The 17,844-nt window shown below is 39.3% G+C and overlaps 1 protein-coding gene across 2 annotated transcripts; it reads left to right on the forward strand.

Annotated features, from left to right (window-relative positions):
* The first annotated feature begins 1,678 nt into the window (after window positions 1-1,678).
* LOC112281321 (callose synthase 11) lies at window positions 1,679-16,135 on the forward strand. 2 transcript variants are annotated; one of them, XM_024517700.3, is made up of 31 exons: window positions 1,679-1,815; window positions 2,008-2,079; window positions 2,653-2,987; window positions 3,287-3,403; window positions 3,619-3,711; window positions 4,120-4,211; window positions 4,527-4,662; window positions 4,993-5,124; window positions 5,437-5,513; window positions 5,674-5,761; window positions 5,968-6,090; window positions 6,426-6,546; window positions 6,923-7,046; window positions 7,319-7,517; window positions 7,877-7,929; window positions 8,110-8,170; window positions 8,360-8,441; window positions 8,640-8,683; window positions 8,977-9,063; window positions 9,288-9,382; window positions 9,589-9,661; window positions 9,979-10,070; window positions 10,267-10,348; window positions 10,567-10,887; window positions 11,175-11,483; window positions 11,718-11,850; window positions 12,026-12,179; window positions 12,446-12,998; window positions 13,245-13,610; window positions 13,894-14,391; window positions 14,744-16,135. In XM_024517700.3, the coding sequence occupies exons 3-31, from the start codon at window positions 2,898-2,900 to the stop codon at window positions 15,692-15,694; spliced, it is 5,346 nt and encodes a 1,781-aa protein (XP_024373468.1). In that variant the 5' UTR covers window positions 1,679-1,815; window positions 2,008-2,079; window positions 2,653-2,897; the 3' UTR covers window positions 15,695-16,135. The 2 variants fall into 2 exon arrangements, with proteins under 2 accessions (XP_024373468.1, XP_090105848.1); XM_090249722.1 differs by lacking the exon at window positions 1,679-1,815 and adding an exon at window positions 1,870-1,887.
* Window positions 16,136-17,844: the final 1,709 nt, after the last annotated feature.

Genomic DNA, 17,844 nt, shown 5'->3' on the forward strand with positions numbered 1-17,844 from the left:
ATATATCATATTTTTAAAAATTTGTAAAAAATTATTTTATGAATATATATATATATATAATGAGGTACTTGTGTCATCAAAATAAAAAGTTTTTATGATTTTATAAAAAACTATTTTTAATTTTCTTAATGAAACATATTTTATATATTCTTAAATATATATATATATATATATATATATATATATATATTTATAATTCTTTAAGAGATTAAGTTCAAAAATTATACATTAAAAATTCCATTTACATAATATTAAGTTGTAATTATGTTATTGACATAAGTGATTCATAAATGTAATTTTACCGAATCTTTGAAACATATAGTCTCTTTTTAACTGAAAAGTTTGAAAAAAGATTATTGTTTATGCTTCATAACAATTCTCAAAATATTTACAAATTTATAAACTTTTGATTGTGAAAGAAAATACTTGATGCAAGTCTAATTTGCTTTAATTATTTACAAAAAAGCGAGATTTTTCGTAAGATATAAAGGACACAAGTTTTTCTCTCAATACCTCATGGATATACATACAACCACTGTTTGATAAACCTCAACGATAAAAACACTTCATGCATTCTTCAGAAGCATGCGTTTTGTATATTCTCATCCATCAACACCACATCCATCCATCCACATCCATCCATCCACATCCATCCACATCCATCCACACCACATCCACCCATCCACATCCATCCACACCACATCCACCCATCTACATCCATCCACATCGATCCACACCACATCCACCCATCCACATCCATCCACATCCATCCACACCACATCCACCCATCCACATCCATCCACACCACATCCACCCATCCACATCCATCCACATCCATCCACACCACATCTATCCACACCACATCCATCCACATCCATCCACACCACACCCATCCACACCCATCCATCCACATCCATCCACATCCATCTACACCACATCCATCCACATCCATCTACACCACATCCATCCACATCACACCACATCCATCCACGCCACATCCATCCACGCCACATCCATCCATGCACATTAATCCAGACGCTGAGTTTTTTTCAAAAAACATTTTTTGAAAAAACTAAGTAATCCAGACGCAGTAGTTTTTTTCACATCAGCCATCCATGCGCTAATTCATTCATCCACGAGGAATTCGCCCCCACACAAGTGCGTCCCCTAACCCTACTGACGACTGCGTCTCGCACATGGGAACAGCCGAGCAGGGAAAAGGTGACGCCGCAAGGGAGGAGGAGCAGTAGAACGCACGGGGACAGTAAGAAGGAGGGAGATTAAGCTCTTACATCTGCACTGTAGCGCCAGCCCGGCTATGGCCGAATCCAACGGAAGAATCCCACACACACACACATTCTTCATTGCCCTTCCCTGCCCTGCCAGGCAGCCACTCTCATCCGGCCGGTAACTGGGTAACTCGGTCCTTCCAGGCTCCCTCTCTGCTGTCATTGACGCAGACTGGAAGACCCCCTCCCTCTACGGAATCGCGCACAAATGTCGCTCTGTTCACCTCAACATGATGCAAATCGGTAGATTGGTGGCATCGGACCTCGCCTCCGCAAAGTGGAGAAACCCTGCGGAGTTACTGCTCCGCGACCAAATTTTGAATTTCTCTAGTCATGTTCACTATGTGAAGATATATCCCCGACGGATCTAGGGTTTCATAAGATTCACGTTTGAACTGGCGGAGGCCGTTTTGGGAGTGGTGCCGTCGTCGTTTTCCGTTTCGCTATGGCCAGGATCTTATGACTGTGTTGCTGGCGAGGTCTTGTAAATGTATTGCTGCTGGGGGGTTAGTGAGTTGTGGAGCAGGTAGGCGGGAGGGTTCCACGTGACTACATTGGATATGGATGTACTGATTAAGACTGCTTGAAAGAGTTGGCGGTGTGTTGGTTTGTTCTTCTCGTTCTTGCCTACGAATTCGTGATGAAGCATCCGATCATCATTATGTCTTTGCTGATGAAGTGCGCTGCTCTGAGACTGTGTATTGATCTGATTCTGTAGCCGGGAAGCTCTGCGTCGTTCTCTCATCAGCATTGTCTTCATGATTTGAGGACAAGTCCGTTTGGCGACCAGGTTTGTTTCTACGAAATGTCTTGATTGAATTCAAACATGCTGTTGGTCGGTTATAAGGTCTCGGAACAGGGTACAGTGGCGTGGTTCTGAGGTGCCGGAAGTTGAGGGTGGAGGCTTGACGACGTGGTTGTGTTCGTGATCAGTCTCCTTCCTACAGATTTGTAAATTAGAACTCATGGGTTTAGGCTCCCGGCCTGTGTCGTCTTCCTGGACGTCTCTTATTTCCTTCTCTGGGTCCTAGTTGTTTCTCTTGAAAGACTTTTGTGCCTGATGATGAAGTTGTGCATTAGGGAGAGTTTGGTTCGGATGATTGTCTAGCAGGGACATAAAGTGTTCGCGTTAACGCTGCCAATCGCCTTGAAGTCTATGTTTTGTAGACGCATTTGTACCCCTCCTTCTTCTCACTTCTCCACTTTTAGTATTTCAATTTATATCGGCGAGTTCAAAGAGAACCAGTAACTATGTTTCTGAGGGTTCATTTTCGACTGCAGTTCTGCAACTCACACACAACTTGAAGTATTCGCTGGTTTTCATCCAACGATCATAATAACCTGTAGGGTGCGAATTTCGCAGAATTTCAGCCATGATCATGGGCGGACTTGAAAGGAATGAGTTGACATTGCTGTGCGAATGGTAGCATGGGCTTTTTGAATTGTGCATTGTCACCCAACTCGAAAGCCAGCGTCATGACAAAAGCGAAGTCGTTCTTTGTTTTCTGGCGATTCTCAAATTGCGGTGGTAAGTAACAGAAAGTAGCGGGGGCTGTCTGTTGAACTTTGACGGCTCCTCTCTCAGCGTGGTAGGTCTGCAATACCAAGATGGAAAACCCGGATATGGCTTATCCAGTGTACAACATCTTGCCGGTGGATGATCCATCAGCTGACCATGCGGGGATGTCATTTCCTGAGGTAAGTGGAACCTGTATTTTCCACTCGACAGGGTTCATGTATAATTGAGCAGAACAAAGATTCGATAATCTAGATTGGCCTGTAGGACCCCACTAAGGTTGATAGAACTGTGCGAATTTTAATTTGAAAACCCATCTTAAGATGTGATTCCGTGGTGATGCTTCACCTAAATCATGTTTATTGAATATTTTGATGACTTCAAAGAACACATTGTTGGAAAATGTAAGCAATCTTGACATTGAGTTCTTATTTATTTATATTTTTATAATACTCATTTTTGAATCTCTGGGATTGTTCAGGTAAAAGCAGCAATTACGGCTTTGAAAAAGGTTGACGATTTGCCTATGCCACCAGATGTAGCCTGGACACCTGATATGGACATGCTGAGTTGGCTTGGTAGTTTCTTTGGTTTCCAGGTGCATACTCTGCTCATGCTGTAATTAGGTCTCTTTGTTTCCTTGCTAGTATTAGTTTCCAATTTTACTTTGACAAGAATGAATTTTTTTCATGATCAAGCTATGTGCATACTTCTTGCTGAGCAATAGATCTTTGAATGTTGTGGAGTCTCTGCACTGTCTTTCCAGCTGAGTCATCCAATAACAAATGTTTTCTCTTTTGAGCATGTGAGCAGGCAGATAATGTGAAGAATCAGCGGGAGCATCTTGTCCTGCTTCTTTCGAATGGAATGATGCAGTTGTATCATGCTGGGCCAACCTTTGAAACAGTTTGTACCGTCTCTTGTGTTATCCTATGCATTTGAAAAGCTTTGTCAATGCATTGCTTTGTGGCTAATTTACAGAGTCGACTAGTTTCCGCGAGAAACACACCCATGCCAAACGGGGTTCATTCAATAACTTGTCTGCAAATAACATACTGCCTAGAGAGATTTTCTGAATCATTATGAGAATGTTGCAAGGATTGTAACACAAGAGTATCACCCTATATCTTACACCTCCACTGGTTTTGAGCGGTTTAGTTGAATGTTTTTGACAGTATTCACGATGATTATCGTTCTTTCTTGTTGCATTGAAGAAACCATCGTAAAACCTTTTCTTGTGAATGCATGCGTTTTTCCTGTGTTAGAATTCTAAAAGTATTTAATTGCTGACACCATTTTCTTCGGTGGTTGCAGCTGGAAGCTAGTATTGTTAGAAAGACCCGAAAGAAGGTGACGGAGAATTATGTTAGTTGGTGCAAATTTATCGGACGCAAACACCACTTGAAGTGAGGCATCAAAGCAGATTTTAACTTTAGTATGTCAATTTTCTATGTTGTAATACACTTGTAATTTTATTAAGGTACCCGCTCATTTTGATGGGCTTCTGCTAAGGGTGGCTGTAACCTGTCCTAAACCAAAGAACGCGCGTCTTCGTACGAGTCATTTATAACTGCTTTTCAGTTGTTTAAGACATGTTCTGTAAATCTTAGTAATGTCGTAGCTAATGTGTTTTACTTATTTTTAATTGTGGAGCGTCCAAGTTTCCTATCACTATTTATGTATGTAGGTAACTTCTTATTCATGGTTGATAATGTTAAAAGGTTGCCAGATGGAAAGCATACTGAACATTTTGACGAAAGACGGGAGTTGATCTATATATGTTTGTACCTTCTAATTTGGGGAGAAGCAGCCAACTTGAGATTCATGCCCGAGTGTTTGTGTTTCATCTATCACCACGTAATATTCTGCACTATTTCTAGTTCTCTTCTTTGCAGACTTTAAACCCTATCGAGTTACTGTGAGAGCTCGGAATCTCCCATGGAGTTCCATAATCTTTGTGAATCTTGAATTGTGATTCAAACTTCAAGGCCTTTCTTATGCGACCCATATAATCCTCTCTGAATATTTGCAGAATGTTCGTCAATCTTCGTATATTTCTTATGAATTTGTGATGGTTTACTTCCTAGGGAACTTCTTTCTACTTCTATACCTTCTCATTAGAAACGATTTTGGTAAGTTTTCTGATAAGATTGAGCGACTCTTTTCGGATCCTTTGTTTGTCTGCAGATGCTCGGCGAACTGAATAGGTTACTAGAATTTTCTGGAGCAGATGACGTGCTTGCTGTGATGCCTACCTACACGGGAGTTAATGGTTTTCTTAATCATGTTGTTGTTCCTCTCTATACTATTTTGAAATTGGTAGGTTTTTGTATTCCATTTCTGAGTAACGCGTTTCTTTTTCTCTTTCTGCGAATTCTGTGTAGATGATACTTCAAATACTCAGATTCTATGTCCATATTCCACAGCTTCTCAAAGAAGCCCTTCAACTGGGAAATTAGTAGACATTTTAAATGTATCTTAAAATTGCTTACAGAATCAAGTTTTTTTAAGAAACCTCTTCAAGCTTTTATCTGTGTAAAACGTCATCCACACACTTCTTGTTGATTGCACAATCTTGTTGATTTGTGTTACTTTGCTGAAGTTTAAGCAGTAGGTCTTTTGGAATTACAGGAGGCGGATTCTAATAATAATGGGACAGCCCCTCACTCTTCATGGCGAAACTATGACGATCTTAATGAATATTTTTGGTATGTATTAAATTAAGTATTTGATGTTGTTGTCATTGTTAAATTAGACTATGTTTCGCCTTCTTTCTTTTGGATGAAGCAGCGCTTCACAGTGTTCCTGTTCATTGCCATCTGCCTTACATTTCTTGCACTAGTTTCACTCTTGTTCAATTGTTTGCAGGACTTCACGTTGTTTCAAACAGCTTCAATGGCCTCTGCAAACTAAGAGTAGTTATCTTGTTGAGCCTAGGCGAGAGAAAGGTTACCTTGTAAGCTCCGTACTGTGCAGTCTGATTTACTCCTGCACTTATCTGGGAATTCTGATTCTTATGTTCCGTTGTTTCTTGTTGTCATATACTAAGGCTAGCTACGGGCTTTTGACTATGAGCTTTCAGCCTATTCTGAATAATTGGTGCCTACGAGTCGGAGTCTGTATTTCAGTGAAATCCTCTGATAGGCTTGTTGGTACTTGTAGAGCCGTGGGAGGAAACCGCAAAGTGAAAAGGTGGGGAAAACTGGATTCGTTGAACAGCGGTCATTCTGGTATATCTTTCGGAGCTTCGATAAGTTGTGGATAGGTTATCTTCTTATGCTGCAGGTAAGATTTTCTAGAGCTCTAATCTGATTTGAAATTCGAGACGTCAATCAACAACTGCTTTTAGGGGATAAGACTAATGTTCATCCTTTTTGATTATTAATCTCCTAAAGTTTTTTCTTTTTTTTTTCTTTTTTTTTCTGCACATCATCACTTTTTGACAGTTTCCTATGAAACCACTTCGGGGATGTCTTGTCTCGAATGTGCTCGCGTCCCCAGTATCCTAGAAACTTCCTGATAAGTTGCTGGGTGACCATTGCATTGAAAGCATTACCTTCTAATCCTTACAGTGTATCTTTTTGTCGTTGTCTAACCTCGTAATATGTTTTTCTTGTCAGGCTTCTGTTGTGTTGCTGTGGCACAACGGTGGGGCTCCATGGATTGAATTGCAAAAGCCAGATCCTTTCGCACGTTTCATGAGTATATTTATCAGTTGGGCTCTTCTACGCTTTTTACAAGGTATTTTCTTTACCCGAAGATCAAAGTAAAATGACGCGCCTTTTTTCGTCGTTTTCAAGTTCTGCTTATTTCAGGACTTCGACACAAGCTTATGGCAAATGAGTCATTTACTGCCAAAATATTTCATTCGAGGGGTCATAACATACTTTTGTTGAACGGGTTCCATGTCAATCCTCAACCAATGTACTGGATTGTACACTTAAAATGAATTGTGAGGAAGTCCGTGCGGCTTTTAGTTTGTGGACGAGATACATCATGACTAGTGTTCCCTTGGAGCCTTGAATCTTGGATAACAAATATCGTTGGTAATCACCAGTTGCGTAGAAATTTGCATTAGTTTCGACAATGTCCACTAATTATCATTGCTTTGATGTAGGATTGTTGGATGTGGGGAGTCAATATAGCCTGGTTTCAAAAGATACAAAACTTATTGGTGTTCGCATGGTTCTCAAGCTTCTGGTAGCAGCTACATGGGCCATCCTTTTCATCATCTATTACAGGTTCCCATCTTAGAGCTGATCCCTATTTCCGATAATGAATCTTGAATGCCTCTATCTGGTGCAACTGAGTCTGACAACTCAGACACAGATGGAGTGGTTGGAAATGAGTGAACAAGGTACAAGTCCAAGTCGGTGTTAACATGTCTGTCCTAGTGGTGTTTGCAGCAATACGTTCTGAACTTGGTCATTATCGACCTTACCTATTTAATTATGTTCAACCTGCAAATGATTTTCATTACGAAATTTTGTGCCTATGTTTTTTGTTTGAGCAGAAGGATGTGGTGGCAGCGGAACATCGATCAGTACTGGACTGAAATTGCAAACCAAAAGTTGTATGAGTTCTTGTACATTGCTGCAGCCTTTATTGTACCGGAGGTCCTAGCTATTTTACTATTTATTGTACCATGGGTGCGTAATTTCGTTGAGACCTCAACTTGGAAAGTATTTCATCTCATGACTTGGTGGTTTCAGGTAAGCAACTACAGCTCTCCTGTAGATCGTGTGAATACGAATCCAACGTTTTCCGTCCATGCTCCGTTAAGTGCTTAATTTGTGCTAATTTATGTCTGGTTTAATCGTAACTCCTCATCTTAAATGCATTTTATGTTAGCTGTAGGTCAACTCATGCCTTCATGTTCCTCAAACAAAACTGTATTTTTTTGCGTGAGTGCCGTTTTCTTTGATTTAGTTTAAAACTTTTAGGGCCTGTGATTGATAGCTTCGCTTACGTTGAGAATACCACAATAAAACTGTCTGATATTTTCTCCTGCATCATCAGTTTCAGTGAGATCAAATACGATGGTTTTAAACTTCTGGTTGCCATGCTGCAGTCACGTGGTTATGTTGGTCGAGGTCTTCGTGAAGGTATCATGGACAACGTGAGGTGAGTACTATTCAGGTCTCGCCAGCGGATTTGTTTTGTATTAAGGGCTTCTTATGGCTTCAGTATCAGCATTTGTATTATTTTGTTTATTTCTTTTGATTTCAGATGCCCTGTCCTGAGTATGTGCTGTAGATGTAAGCTATGTTGAAACCTCAGTTAGCTTGCATTATACGTCCGCAGGTATACCCTATTTTGGGCATGCGTCCTTACATCCAAATTCGCTTTCAGCTATTGGCTCCAGGTAGTCCACTGTTTTGTTAGTAAGATTGGGCTTGAATTTATGGACCCAACTTGTTGATTATTGATTATCCTCTTCTCATTCTGATGGTAACTGATTCGTTAGTACATTTCGGGAAGGCGTACTCAAGTTTTCGAGATATTACCATGGATACTGAACTTGTTTGCCTTGATAACCTTTCTATGTGAACAGATTAGACCTTTAATTGCACCAACAAAACAGATCCTTGAAGCCACCGACGTCAGATACAAGTGGCACGAGTTTTTTCCAGATGGTAAATTTTCTACCTCTTTGATTTTAGTTCAGTTTCATGATCTTATTTCGTTGCCTAATGTTTTGCAGTGGATACCAACAGTGCCTCATTCTGATTATGCATCTCGTGTTCTTCATGTGAATCTCAGTGTCTACCCATTTGAGCTGGATTCTACTGCGTCAAACCCCTGCCTCTGACGTGTCCTCTTTTGTCTTCTAGGTAATCGAGCGGCTGTAGTTGCGCTGTGGGCTCCTGTTCTTATGGTGAGTTGATGTTGACCTAGAAGTTGCTTCTACTTAAGATGCAACTGTTCCGTCTAGAATTGGTGGATTTCATTATTAGTGCAGCGGAAAATTATCACCCGCCTTTTGCAGATCCTCGCAAAGGATTTTCATTCAGAGGTTCTTACATTTGCAAACGTATCTGTGTTACAACTGTATAATTAAAATATTCTTTTACGAAGTTTAGGAGGTCGCAGATTTGCAAATATTGAAAAGTTACTTGACTTAGATTGATCAGCTCACATTAACTGCTCGACGTGCACTTTTATGACTAGATCTATTTCATGGATACTCAAATATGGTATTCAATCTGGTCCTCTGGGATTGGAGCTTTTGTTGGTCTCCTTCAACACCTTGGGGAGGTTTGTTTTCTTCGTAACTTGTCGGAAACTTCCTGTCACATCTACAGGCTACCGTTGTGTCTTCATCGCTCTAGCGAGTTCATTTACAATGTAATGTGATTTGGTATTTCTTGTGTAATCTGTTTCATCGATCTGATGAGTAATGCATACTGGATCTAGTATTAAGTCAGCAGGCCAACAATCAGTTGAGCATCTCTCATCAGTGGATTTGTATCACTGTCCAGATTCGGAACGTGGAGCAGCTCCAACTAAGATTTCAGATCTTTCCAAGTGCATTTCAATTCAGTTTAATGCCAGTAGACGACTCTGTAACGAGGACGTACGACCGCCACCCTCTTTTCCATCATATTGCTCCCCATATTGGATATGATGCTTAAAGTGGTTTAATCTCGCCTTATTTTCTCGTACATATTCCTGCTTACTCGCACAAAGTGACACGAGTAAGCAGAAACCCCTACTAGCGTTTATGCTTGCTTGCTCGCTTCAGTGCTTCATTCTAACGTATGGTTATGGATGGTAAATTAGTGTGTGGGCAGGTGCAAAAGACTTGCTTAAGCGGCTTAGCTTGAGATATGGGTGGTCATCCGTTTATGACAAGGTGATTTAGAAATTTAGATTGCTTTAACCTTTCTAATGTAATTGGTTCTGAAAAAGAATAATCTTGAACCAAGAGTCTACCTTGTTGTGCTTGTAGGATAATCTATTCAATGATAACTCATATCGAAAGAGCGCTGTTAGCTCATTACAATTATCCTTTTTTTTTCCCTTTTTTATTTTCGTTTTTGTTCTCTCTCTTTCTCATGGAGGCGCAGTCTTAATTTCTGTGATGTGATGAATATCAGTAATGTTGAGTCTACACTACACCGCATGTTGTTCGTACTGAACTAGTTGTGAGTTTTCTTGTGCTATTCACAGATGGAATGGGGTCAAATTGAAGGTGGACGTTTTGCCCATGTTTGGAACGAGATTATTAAAACCTTTCGCGAAGAGGATCTCATAAGTGACAGGTTTCTAACGTGGGCTCTGCATTGACAACTAGATTATATATGAGCGCATTATTTAGTAACAACTCTTCCGTTGTTAGGTTGCCAGGATCTTTTTGTTAGTAGAGTAAGTAATTTAGTTCTTTGGTTTATTTATGTAGAACTTCATCCTTCACTTATGTTCTGATGTTCGCGTTTTAATTGGTTGATGTAAGTGCAGAGAGGTGGAGCTTATGGAAATTCCTCAAGGAGCATGGAGGGTCTCCGTTTTTCAATGGCCTTCAACCTTGTTGGCTAACCAAGTGTGTTTCTTCTACTTTTTTCTCTTCTTGGCACGTTAATAGTGTCATGATTTTGATATTTCGTTGTAGTCTCTTAGTATTTTTGTAATTTTCACACAATTCATAACAGGTGGAGAATATTTTTTCCAAGGAGAATACTCTTTAATGATTCAGAGGTTTATTTTATGGTTATCAGACAGTTCATCATTCTCACAATGTGGTTTTCTTGTGATCTGTAGATTCTGCTTGCCCTATACAGTATTCGTTACCATCGAGGAGACGATAAATCTGTTTGGAACATAATATGTAAAAATGAGTATAGGAAGTGTGCAGTGGTCGAAAGCTATGAGAGCATGAAGCATGTCATCAGAAAGATTCTCAAGGATGATTCTGATGAGTTCCATATTTTTATAGCTATTTTTGAAGAAATAGATTTCGCGATAAGGAAGGATAGGTTCACCGAAACTTTCAAGCTTCCAGAGCTGATGGAAATTCATGCCCGAGTTGTTGAATTGATTAGTTTTCTTTTGACTCGTCCCGCTGAAAAGCACAAACAGAAGGTAACTTTGACGTGTGATCTATTGACTATTGCTTGATCAGCACATTCTAAAGATGCCGTACTGTCTATTATTTTATGGATGTTACATATGATGTGTGTTTTCTACATTTTGTTAATTGCAGTCATGATATTTTGGTCTGAAAATTCGAAGATGCCTGTGGTCTGTGCTGATGTTCTGAGATTGGATTATAGTTCAGCATGCTATCGTGTGGTTATTTTGTGCAAATCAAATCTTTGTCCCTTGATAGAATTATTTTACGAGGAACTAATTTAAATTGTACTGTTCAGGTAGTGAAAGACCTTCAGAACTTGTACGAAGGTCTGCTACACGACTTTCCACTACAGCCACACATCTTTCTGGAAAGTATCAAGGCACGCGCTTCATATCCCCAAAATAACAAAGGGACTGAGCTGTTCATGGACGCTGTGGAACTCCCAGATAAAGGTGACGAGCACTTCTTTAAGAATTTAAAGAGGCTGCATACCACTCTAAGCACCAGGGACCCTTTACTGTATGTTCCGAAGGGACTAGAAGCAAGACGACGAATCTCTTTTTTCAGTAACTCGTTGTTCATGACCATGCCGCGTGCACCACAGGTTTTCATCGGGAACCAAGACCATCTGTCTACTGTCAGATTCAATCGCTAGATACTCATGTCCTGAATTGTAACTATTGATGCTCCTGCTGCGCTTGACGAGACTATTCCACCTTCTTTGTATGCACTGATGAGAAAGCTTACAATCGTAGAAATATTTTTCTGGAGTATTCAGAATATATCATAGCCATAACCCACAGTAATTATGTGCGTCTGTTCTGAAAATGAATTCTAGGTTGAAAGAATGCTGGCTTTCAGTGTTTTGACACCTTACTACAATGAGGAAGTTATTTTCAGTAAGCATCAGTTGAAAGAGGAAAACGAGGATGGCGTGACCATTCTGTTCTACCTTCAACGGATCTTTCCAGGTACTGTGAGAATGTTTTATAAACCTTGCAATCACAACATCACAGATATTGGTTACTGTGCCATGCATATCCAATATGGCTTTGTGTCTTCAAAACTCCTTTAGATTCAGTTCAATAAAACTGCATGAGTGCTCTCATGGCTAAATCCTCACAATGTTTGTTTAAATTCTTCCAGAGGACTGGTTAAATTTCCTGGAACGGATGAAGAAGCTCGAACTTAATGAGAGTGAGTTATGGGAAAAGGATGACGCTCTTGAACTTAGACTTTGGGCTTCTTTTAGAGGACAGACACTTGCGCGAACTGTACGAGGAATGATGTATTATAAAAGGTATATTACACTGGTGTTGAATGACTGGTAGTTGAATAATTCAATCTTTACACTATCTTCTCCCACTTCCTTGCATCTGTTAAGGCATATGATTTTTTGAATTTCTTGAGATCTTTTTTTTTTTTTTTTTTTTTTTTTTTTTTTTGTTTTGGTTGGTCTTGGCCCTTCCAGATTCACTTGTATCTTTTATATCCTTCTGAGTCCTAACTTCGGGTCTTAAAGTACTCGTCTCGTACGTGCTCACAGTAGACAGTCCTTTTTGGCAGGGCATTAGAAGTGCAGACCTTTCTGGACTCAGCAACTGAAGATGAGCTACTTGGCATAAAGGAACTTCTAGAACGAGGCTCTAGCACAAACAGCAGAGGTTCTATGCGCTCCATAGGTTCTATGGGTTCTATTGGTTCTGAGCTTGAAGTTGCAGAGTTAAATCGACAACGCAAGTTAGAACAGGATCTTGCAAATGCTGCAATGAAGTTTACATACGTGGTAACCTGTCAAATATACGGGGCTCAAAAGAAGGCCAATGATGTTCGTGCAGCAGATATACTGCGATTAATGAAGACTCATACAGGACTACGGATTGCCTATGTGGATGAAAGATCTGAATCATATTTTGATGAAAATATTGGAGAGTACGTAACGCGTCAACTATATTATTCTGTTTTAGTGAAATATGATCCAGATTTGAAACAGGAAGTCGAGATTTATCGAATTCGATTACCTGGTCCTCTGAAGCTTGGAGAAGGGAAGCCAGAAAATCAGAATCATGCCCTTATATTTACAAGAGGTGATGCTGTTCAAACTATAGACATGAATCAGGTACGGTTAACTGATATATCCTCCATAAAAGACATTTGGAGATTCACTCAGCATTACTTTTATGTAATCGGAAATTTGAGAAAATTAGAGACATGATTGATACTCCACATAACAGCTTTTTATTTGGCTTAGGCAGCTGTCGTTCTAGTTTACTTCTGAGCTGAACAATTTCACTCATGAATTTCGCCGTTTGGAAAACAATCTGACTACTTATTTCCAGTACTCATGCATGAAATGATTTTACAGGAAATGTACTTCGAGGAGGCAATAAAGATGAGAAATCTGCTCCAAGAATTTACAGTGTATCATGGAACCCGAAAACCCACAATCTTGGGTGTGCGAGAGCATGTCTTCACTGGTTCAGTGTCATCACTGGCCTGGTTCATGTCCGCTCAAGAGACAGTGTTTGTCACCCTCAGCCAGCGTGTCCTCGCCAATCCTTTGAAGATTCGAATGCATTATGGTCATCCTGATGTATTTGATCGTTTGTGGTTTCTGACTCGCGGCGGGATAAGCAAAGCATCCCGGACTATTAATATTAGTGAAGATATTTTTGCAGGATTTAATTGTACATTAAGAGGTGGTAATGTAACTCACCATGAGTACATTCAGGTAATTGTGACTCAAGTGTTAGTTATTTGTTGTACTTAGATCCTTAATGTGGTTATTTACGTACTATGGAACTGAGGCTTTCTTGCGGATCATAGTGGTATAGTTTACATCGATGAGATTATGTTTACCGTGCTCTCAGTAAGCCATAAAACAGTTATTCCAGCCACAAAATTTAATTTGATCACGACAAGAAGTAGGTCACGTTGATCGTTACCATCAGTTCGCATTCATGATGCTTTTAAATATTGCTTAGGATATCTACTCATCTGGTTATATCATGCAGGCTGGCAAGGGAAGGGATGTTGGGCTCAACCAAATCGCTATGTTTGAGGCAAAGGTGGCCAGTGGGAATGGTGAACAGATTCTAAGTCGTGATGTGTATCGCCTTGGTCACCATTTAGATTTCTTTCGCATGCTCTCTTTCTATTATACCACGGTGGGCTTCTTTGTGAGCAACATGATGGTTGTACTCACTGTCTACACCTTTCTCTGGGGCCGTGTCTACTTGGCTTTAAGCGGCATAGAGGAATCCTTAACATCTGGTTCACCAGCCCTTGAAAATTCTGCTCTCACAGCGACTTTGAACCAGCAGCTTGTGGTACAGTTGGGGTTGCTGACTGCTCTACCCATGGTTGTGGAGGATGCATTAGAGCACGGTTTCACTACGGCTTTGTGGAATATGATAACCATGCAGCTTCAACTTGCTTCCATCTTTTTCACCTTTTCAATGGGCACTCGTTGTCACTACTTCGGTCGGACGCTTCTTCACGGTGGTGCTAAGGTATTCTTTAGTCATATGCGAAACTTAATTCTGGATCTGCAGATTTTTCTCTCAACCTTGTCTTTACTTCTTCGTTTCTTAGTTTGGAAATGCTGTAGGTTGAAATGTTTCACGTGATTTCACTTTCTTGCACTAACAGTGTATCCTATTTTTTGGATAGACAGCTTGAATCTGCGTTTGCATAATCATGACATACATCTCAAAGTTGTGTATTTGAATCACTCCGATGTTTTTTTTTTTTTTTTTTTTTTTTTTCTGATTTCAATCATGAGTTCTGAGTGTCACTGCAGTCTTAGTTTTATTGTAAGCCCTCGGAGATAAACAATATTACCATTATTTTCCTTCTGTGCAGTATCGAGCAACTGGTCGTGGCTTTGTAGTTAAGCATGAAAAGTTTGCTGAAAACTATCGACTTTACTCCAGAAGCCATTTTGTTAAAGGAATAGAGCTTCTCTTGCTGCTTCTGTGTTACTTGGCGTATGGTGTATCAAGCTCATCTGGTACATACATTTTGGTCAACATCTCCAGCTGGTTTTTAGCTCTGACATGGGTAATGGGACCTTTTGTGTTTAATCCGTCTGGATTTGATTGGTTGAAAACTGTTGAAGATTTTGGGGACTTCATGCAGTGGATATGGTTCAAGGGTGATGTGTTCGTTAAAGTTGAGCAAAGTTGGGAGATATGGTGGGAAGAGGAGCAAGCTCATTTACGAACCACGGGATTGTGGGGGAAGCTACTAGAGATCGTACTTGATTTGCGATTCTTCATTTTCCAGTATGGCATCGTGTACCATTTGGGTATCACAGGGAATAACACAAGCATCTTCGTCTACCTTGCATCATGGAGCTACATGCTTTTTGCAGCCCTTCTCCACTTCATCCTTTCCAATGCTAATGAGAAGTTAGCTGCCAACAACCATGGTCTGTACCGCGCTATTCAAGCCCTTGCGATCGCTATCATTACTGCCTTAGTTGTCGTACTGTGGGTCGTAACCAACTTCACATTTGTGGACATCATAGCAAGCTTTCTTGCATTCTTACCGACAGGCTGGGGAATCATTCAAATCTGCCTTGTTTTGAGGAGGCCATTTTTGGAAAACTCCCCTCTATGGAGTACCATTGTGGCCGTTGCGCGTCTATACGATCTTGCCATGGGCATTATTGTCATGGCTCCCGTTGCTGTGCTGTCGTGGTTGCCAGGATTTCAAGCCATGCAAACTAGAATACTTTACAACGAAGCCTTCAGCAGAGGTCTCCAAATCAGTAGGTTGTTGGCTGGCAAGAGGAACCGCAATATTGACTGATTTTTTACTGACTACTGACTTTTGTTTCCGCGTCTCAGTGTAAATCTCTCTTATTAGATTCAACTCAGGGGTTTACAATCATACGGAGCTATTTTTGCAAATTTTGATATTAGGATCCTTTTTGTCAAAAGGAAGAAGTCTTACTGTATTTTGCAAATGGCCAGGATAGTCGTAGCAGAACCGATATGTTGAAATAGTCACTTCTATGAACAGGAGCCCATTTTGGAAATCGTTTGCGTGGAGAAGACGGGCTTATTTTTGAGTTCATGAGATCGCTGATATTTTACTACGCAAGCTGCTGAGAGGCTTGTATCAATGTATCAGTATGAATCCAGTTATTAAGGGGATTCCTGTCGACATGTTTCTTGTGACCGGTCATGAAGAGTTTGGTGTAAATGAATACGATTCCGTGAAGACTCGAGTGGAAAATTCAACTTAAAATTCGCATTTCCCATGTTCATTCGCATGTGAGTTCTTCATGATGTATTTAGTAGTTTTGCTCGAGACAAACGAAGCACATAGAATGGTTACGGCTATGCTTAGATTGAAGTCATTGTGTCAATGCGCTCTTCTAATTATTGTTGAATCATATATTTTTAAAGGCTTATTATGAGGAGCAAGAGCTGCAAGAAAATTTGGGAATATTCAAATAAATCGTACACACGAATTTCAGCTAATTGATCAAGCTATTTCAGTGGTACTCACTGTCAAGCTTTTAACCCCTGTGAAATAACGCCTGATAAAGCTCTGGAAATTTCTTTTATTAATCTTCTGCAAAATCAATTAGTATGTAGCATTTAAAGTTTAAGGTTGATATGCTCTTGAAGTCTTAGAAGTGATTTACTTATGTTGAGTTTCAGGTTAAAATATTGATGATGAAAAGCTAATTTGACTAATATTCCTAATGCATTTGAATAAAAAAAAACATGTAAATGAAAGTGATTATGTCCATAAACCATAATAACCTTTGCCTCAAGTACATACTCTACTAAATAACCATTTGGATTGATTTACCAAAATAAATGACTAGAAATGTAGTTTGAGTTAATATTGCTTTAATTTGTTCCAAACATGTCTAACAATGGTAGTTGGCTATGATTTTTGTTTCTTTGCATGTCTTTCAATGATCTTATCAAGCATCATCAAAAATCTCCTATGTTTAAGGCAAAGTTATCTAGTTAAGCTTCTCTAACACCTTCAAACAACTCATTGGATGCTTCTAGCTCAATAAGATGTTTAAATAGTTTGCCAATATCCACAAATTCATATTATTGATGATATTGCTAAACCATGTTTCTCAAAGCATTGGTCTCATCTTGCTCAATTGTCTCATTTTCTTGGATCATATTATGATTTGCTAATTTCCCTTCAACATCATTGAGGAGATCATCTTGCCATTCCATGCTGGTTTTATCATCTATTATTGAATATTTAACTTGTGGTCATCAAATTCATTTTTGAATAAATATGTCATCAACAATTACATCAACTTCAAGATCTACTAGTTCCTCTACTGTTTCGACATTGGATTCTTCCCATTGTTCAATAATTTTTGCTTTTCTATATTAATTTAAAATAGGTTCTGGTGATACTTCATTCCATGCTCTTATAATATAACTTCAACATCCAATAATATAGCAAGTCATTCTTATGTAACGTTGGCACTACCTTGCCTTATTTTTTATGGTTGAAATTTGATTGCTTGTTTGATTTAATTAGGTAGGTCATAAGAGTCTAACAAATCCTTTATCAAAGTATACTTGTAGTGTTTTTTTAGGATCGCAATGATTTCCATATCCATTGGTTGCTTTTATGGTGTCACATTTAGAAGAAAAAAAAAAACCACTCTAATCCCATTTTTTTCAAATGTTTCATTGTGCCCACAAGCATCATCCAATAACATGAGGACTTTTCTATGTATGTTTTTCTTGACTCTAATTGCAATGACAATATTAAGCCATAAGTTAAATCCAACTCTATCTATTAAGGTTTTAAATTAATTAATTATTCTTTATAATAAGGAATTGACTAAAGATGTTCTACAAGATGTTCTTTGGAATTCTTTTTTTAATAAGTAGTTGATTTATTTTTGTAAAAAATAGAACAAAGTACTTGGAACAAGTCTCAAATATAATCTAGTCTTGTCTACA

Source organism: Physcomitrium patens, chromosome 4 (genome assembly GCF_059467195.1).
Source record: "Physcomitrium patens ecotype Gransden chromosome 4, ASM5946719v1, whole genome shotgun sequence".
NCBI classification, from domain to species: domain Eukaryota; kingdom Viridiplantae; phylum Streptophyta; class Bryopsida; order Funariales; family Funariaceae; genus Physcomitrium; species Physcomitrium patens.

Excerpts from the sequence above, each read along its gene's own strand:
- LOC112281321 (XM_024517700.3), top strand. The coding sequence starts at position 2,898 with ATGGAAAACCCGGATATGGCTTATCCAGTGTACAACATCTTGCCGGTG. Across the intron at positions 6,091-6,425 it reads GTTATCTTCTTATGCTGCAG|GCTTCTGTTGTGTTGCTGTG; the intron begins GTAAGATTTTCT and ends TTTTCTTGTCAG. Across the intron at positions 9,662-9,978 it reads GGTCATCCGTTTATGACAAG|ATGGAATGGGGTCAAATTGA; the intron begins GTGATTTAGAAA and ends TGCTATTCACAG.